The 6,453-nt window shown below is 39.1% G+C and overlaps 1 protein-coding gene across 1 annotated transcript; it reads left to right on the forward strand.

The window, feature by feature from the left end:
• The first annotated feature begins 735 nt into the window (after positions 1 to 735).
• Positions 736 to 6,227, forward strand: phf5a (PHD finger protein 5A). Its single transcript, NM_001130240.1, is given in 4 exon segments — positions 736 to 921; positions 2,915 to 2,938; positions 4,336 to 4,502; positions 6,046 to 6,227. Coding segments are annotated over 4 exon segments (333 nt in total). The 5' UTR covers positions 736 to 869; the 3' UTR covers positions 6,136 to 6,227.
• The last annotated feature ends 226 nt before the right edge of the window (positions 6,228 to 6,453 follow it).

Here is a 6,453-nt window from a genome sequence, read left to right on the forward strand (position 1 = left end):
GGGCCGGGTTGGAGCTGCAGAGTGCCATTGAGCCCTATGGGAGACTTTCCTTGGGCCAGGTTGGAGCTGCAGAGTGCCATTGAGCCCTATGGGAGACTTTCCTTGGGCCGGGTTGGAGCTGCAGAGTGCCATTGAGCCCTATGGGAGACTTTCCTTGGGCCAGGTTGGAGCTGCAGAGTGCCATTGAGCCCTATGGGAGACTTTCCTTGGGCCGGGTTGGAGCTGCAGAGTGCCATTGAGCCCTATGGGAGACTTTCCTTGGGCCAGGTTGGAGCTGCAGAGTGCCATTGAGTCCTATGGGAGGCTTCCAAAATCATGCACAGAAGGATCAAAGTCAGAAAGATTTTCCCACATTTTACGACTGTTCAAATATAAATATATATATCGTAAAGATCCGATTTTATTATATTCTTAAATACAAATTTTTCGTACTTCAAAAAGCATGATACAAAAAAACGTATTTGATACGATTTTTTTTGTATCATGCTTTTTAAACGTATGAACATCGTACTTCGATAAATCTGCCCCATAGAATATATTTTAATTGCATTTTCTTTATTGTACTTTATTTTTGGCAAAGTATGTTTAGCTGTAGACTGCCCCTTTAAAGGAAACAGTACTATGGGGCCGAAAAAACGCAAATCTTTTATAAAGCGAAACGCCTATTAACAGGATATCCGGTGTAAAAGTTCATCGCACAAGAAGGAAGAGAAGCGTCTAAGCGATTCTTTAACCAATTGGAACCCACAAGCTAAGTTTCCTAGGCGTAACAGCAAGGAAATGACGTAAAGTCCATGGGCGAGAAAGAGGCTTGGAACACAGAACTGGAGTGAACGCGCGGCCGGCGAAGGAAAGGAATTTAAACAGACATGGCGAAGCATCATCCAGATTTGATTTTTTGCAGAAAACAGGCGGGCGTGGGTGAGTTGCGCTGGGTAATGTGTTCGGTGTAACGGTGTAAAACTGAGGACAGAAAACTCTCCTCTCGTAGGCATTATAGATTGGCCGTTTCTATTGATTGCCTTTCTAAATCATTCGGATAGCACGTTCGGTACTTGTGTATACTCTCCTTGTATGCGTATGTAACAGGTATATGTGTTCCCTCACAGGGCTTCATTAACCCTCTTTTATTTGTTATCCACAATACTTCAGTTTTATAATTGTTATGTATATTTATGTTTCAGATTGTAGTTTGAGAGGTGGAGCTTGAACCTGATCTAGTTATACGCTGAATGCTAACTCCTTGATTATTGCAATTCTACTAAAGCACAATCTGACTTTCCTATTTAAACTCATGCAACAGAACTTGTCCTATATTTGCAGAAATCTGCAGAGAAACCTAACTTCTTATTTAAGGGAAATGTTGATTATTATAATTACAGAGGTGATCTGCACAGTAATGTTACTATTGAAGTGCTTTCCAACATGAATTTCTTATGTTATGAATGTGAGGGAAAATGACAAAACACAATGTTTAGGTGCATCGAATGGGTGAGATTACTCTGTGACCTGTGTAATGGCAAAAAAACAGCGTGCTATAGAAACACAGATTTGTATTTTTTATTTTTTTTTAATGTTTTCCTTTTTCTAAAGCTACATTGTATTTAACATAACAGATAATGAATTCTAAAGCTTAGGGCTTTCATTGTTGTGGACCTCCTGGTAATCTGATACTATACATGCAATGATACGTCGGTACATACAATACTGAAACAGTTCCAGCCAATACCATTTGAGGTTAATTAATGCCTTACTGAATTTATAAATTAATTTCATGTTTGTACTGGCAAGTTGTTGGAGCTAGTAAAGCTAGTCTTTACTACAGCTTTCAAAGGACATGTAAACCATTTATCTTCCTACCACGTATATAAGTTGGCACATACCCCCCCCCCCAACCAAACTTTACCATTTGTACTGCATATAACCCCTCTGTTTGCCAAAACCATCACATTTTCCTAAAGCAAATAGCAGCTTTACCCGGTGGCCATATTCTCTCTCGCACATCTTTAGTGACATTAAAGGAGAAAAAAATGTTAGGCAGCCCCACGTGGCTTTAATCGCTTACTTTTTACCCTGTGTGGTGCCCCTGTTAGGAGAAAACCGCACCAGCACTGGGTAGCTGTGAGCAAGTGTCTCCTCTTCCTTCTCATCAAAATCCCTGGGCCGGTGCATGTGCAGTAGAGTGAAAAGCCGACTTTTTTGTTAAAGTTTGGCTTTTCACTCTACTGCGCAAGTGCGCAAAGAAAGAAGAGGAGACCACACTCGCAGCTACCCCAGGCTGGTGCGTTTTTCTCCTAACAGGGGCACCAGCCCGGGGTAAAAGGAAAGCAATTAAAGTCACTTGGGGGTGCCTAACGTTTTGACACCCCCAAGTGACTTAGCCTTTCCTTTTCCTTTAACATCTGTAAATTGCACATATTAAAGTTACTTTAACAAGAAGTCCTGCTTGGATTGTGCCCTGTAACCGTAAACTGAGCTCCAGCAGATTACACAGCGAGAGCAGCGTTTCTAGGGAAACCAGCAGTGATCTCTTCATTGGCTGCTAGACTGGAGGCTGTGTTTGGTAACCTGAGTTAAGAAGAACTGAGCATGCTCGTTAGCCACCAGCCGAAGTCAATTCATAAGGGATGGGGCAGAGCGGGTTAGAGGAGGAAAAGAAATCCTAAGTGATTAAGGGGATACTGCAGCCTTTCTATTAACCGTTTGAACAACAGGAGTGGCAGGTATTTAAAGATTTCAATGAGGCTGTTCACTGATTACATTTTTGTTTGTTTTACATGTCCTTTAAAGCATTTTAGATATTTAAGATATGTGTACAACATGATGACCACTGTTTAATATATATATATATATATATATATATATATATATATATATATATATAAACACTTACATTTATAATTTTCTATTGCAGCTATTGGAAGACTCTGTGAAAAATGTGAGTATATATAATTCTTAAACTTTTAAAATATAAATTGCATTTGTTCATATGCAAAAAATGTTTCACCTTTGTCTTCTTTGTGCAACTGATTATTTCTCAACAAGCAATGGTTTTTAAGTGTTGCTGCCAGTCCTATATCTGATATCTCTGATATATCTGATTATATATTCTATATTCAGCAGTTGTATTACATTAGACATTATTAAAAAAATGACATTGCTTAACATCTGCTGAGTGGGGAAAATCAAGAATTTACAGTCTGTTTAAAAGTGTGTGTAGTTGTGGGGTGCATGTAAGGTTAGACTTAAGGTCCTCATACACCATAAGATCCGCTCGCTTGGCGATGTCGCCAAGCGAGCGGATCTTCTCCCGATATCCCCCACCTATGGGTGGGCGATATCGGGAGAATCCAGGGTAATTCGATCCCTGGGGCCAAATGATCGAATTATAACAGCAGGTATAGGAAAAGTCGGTCCGGGGACTGCATCAATGAGCCGATGCGGTCCACGATCCAACTAGATTTTCTAACCTGCCCCATCGAGATCTGGCCAATTTGAGGCCAGATATCGGTCGGGCAGGCCTGTTGGGAGTGCGCTTACACGGGCCAATTAGCTGCTGAATCGGCCCAAGGGACTGATATCGGCAGCTACTATCGGCCCGTGTATGGGGACCTTTAGTCTTTCATTACCTATATATCACAGCATGGTATGGGGTGCAAATCATTGCCTTTTTAAATTATCAAACAGGATGGCTGCAAATCAAGAGTGCAACAGTTCTGGACTAAAAGTCCATTGAGTTGGAGCTGAATAGCCTTGTCTTTTTGAGTTTAATTGATTTGTAACATTTTTCAGTCTTACCATGTATAGTTATAGTATTACAAGTCTTAAAGGGTAAGGAATTAATTAGGGAGTCCCTAAGGAATATAATCCGTTACCTTGGATTTTGGGCTTGCTCTCCTCTTTACTGAAAGGTGCACTAGCATAGTGGTGTATTTCATTAGCACAGCACAGCCATCTTCCAAATGATCCCTTGGCATGTACTATAGGCTTGCATAGGAAATTGTGTGCAGTAGAGTAAAATCAGGGATTTATCTTTCCTGCATGTGTGCGTAATCAGCTGCAAGGGATTCCTGGGACTTTACACAAGATGGCAACAGAGAATGGAATGGAAACTTGGACCAGTCCATTTTTCAGCAAACGAGTGGATTTTTTTAATTTACCATCACCCAGTTAGTCACCTTAGAGAGAATAACACTCTCATTGCCCTAATAAACCGACACTGCTTGCCATGTCCTTTTATCTCTGTTACAGGAGCAAAAAAAAAAATGTGCATATCTGGAGAGTACCCAAGCCTGTTAAGAAATTAACAATTTAATTATTTTTTTTAATCTGCAGGTGATGGGAAGTGTGTGATTTGTGACTCGTATGTACGCCCGTGCACTCTTGTGCGTATTTGTGACGAATGTAACTACGGCTCTTACCAAGGGCGATGTGTGATCTGCGGAGGGCCTGGGGTTTCAGATGCTTATTACTGCAAAGAATGCACCATCCAGGAGAAAGATGTAAGTAAAGACAAAATAAAAAAAAATATATAGCAAAAAATAGCTGCATTCGCTTATTAGAGAGTGTGCCTGGGTGCACACCGCCGAAGAGTAAATATAGACTTTCATATAAAGCAGGGCACTCACAGGATTTAAAAGTATGGTGAAAAAGAAATAAAGTTTATTTGTTATTTCAACGTTTCGGTCTTCCTTGATAAAGGTCTCAAGGAAGACCGGAATGTTGGAATAACAAACTTTATTTCTATAATTTAGAGTTGAAGCTGCCATTTTTAGTTACTGTCAGAAATGGTTAATGTTTCCTGTGCTATTAAATTACATGTTTTGTGTGGTCTTTACTGATTAAATTAGTTTAAGTGAGGGATCTAGAACCCAGAATCCCATTATCCAAAAGATGTTAGTAAGGGAAGAGTTGCTTGCTTTATTTTTTTCTCTAATAATTAGACCGTATCTTGCACTTGGTGATAATGAAGCTGCATATAATCGGTAATGATGGCAGCACATGTTGGATATTCATAATTGTTGTATTTATTTTGGTAGCCTTAGGGCACAATGCTCCAGTTTACAGAAGCACCCTATATTCGGGAAAACCCCAGGACCGTGCATTCTGTATACACAAAATCTTTTCCCAAGGCAAGCTGTATCACTTCCCATTTTCTTATGTGACATGCAGGAATAATCTGGTTTCCTAATTTTCCATCTAAATGTACTGCATTTTTCCTAAACTATTAAAGGATATTTTTTTCCATGTTCTTCCACAGTTAGTTACATAGTCATCACCTAAAAATTCCCTTTTATGCCTTTTTTTTTTTTCATAAAAGCTTAAAAATCTTCTGTTACTTTTTTGTTACATTACAAGATTTTTACATTGCCTTAAATAGCACATGGGCAATTATGTGCAAATTCACAACACCAAAGGAGCCAAAACCATCCCACTTCTGTAATGACAGTAGCCTGGAATTGTGGTCTGCAAGAACATAAGTGCCAGCATCTTTTAAAAAGAAAATTTTTTTTTTCAGAAATACAGGAATTTTTTTTCTTTTTTGGAAATATACACAATATTAAGTATTGTTTTCAGGTAAAACACATCCATAGCCATTATAAAGGCATTTAAATATCACAGCTGCCAATCATGTATTGCCTGCCCTGCCTCTATGCCTAGGCATAGAGGCGGGGCAGGCAGTTACTTTTATTTTCCATTCAGAACTCGCTTTCCCCGTTTCTCCTCACCATCTAATTGTGTAGCCAGTACGTGGGTATGGCCCCCCCATTCTGGCTAATATACAAGATTTTGGGGTGATACAAAGCTAGCTTTAATAAGTGTCTACAAAATGGAACCTGCCTGTTTGCTGTGATTATGTAATTCCAAGACTGAAGGAAACAAGATGTATATTATTTATATATTGTAAGTGAAGTTTATTTTGCTTGACAAACACAATAGAAAATTATTTGGAATTATTTCTTAGGGTGACAGGCCCCCTTTAATTACTTGTGTTTATAGTTTTGTTATTAACGTTTTCATTACTTTTCTACATCTATTTTGCAGAGAGATGGTTGTCCCAAAATTGTAAATTTAGGCAGCTCCAAAACAGATCTCTTTTACGAAAGAAAGAAGTATGGATTCAAGAAGAGGTGATCCTGCCTTTGGATTTTCTGTGTGATCTTATCTTTTTGTGAAAAACTGATTTTGTAATGTTGAAGAAATCATTAAAATGTCTTTTACAACAATGCCCCTTCTCATTTAACATCTTCTTTTATCCTATAATGTAAAGAAACCATTAAATACATTTAGAACAGGTTGCAAGGTATTTAGGCTTACTCTTTATAATGTGCAACAAAAGTAGTGGTATACTGTTAACCTGTGGCGAATAACTGTGGCACCAAGGGAAAAGGATATCATACCTCCCAAGTGTCCCATGGAGTCACGATCTTTAACTGGCTGCCTGCAGTCCTG

This window comes from Xenopus tropicalis, chromosome 4 (assembly GCF_000004195.4).
Source record: "Xenopus tropicalis strain Nigerian chromosome 4, UCB_Xtro_10.0, whole genome shotgun sequence".
In the NCBI taxonomy this organism is placed as follows: Eukaryota; Metazoa; Chordata; class Amphibia; order Anura; family Pipidae; genus Xenopus; species Xenopus tropicalis.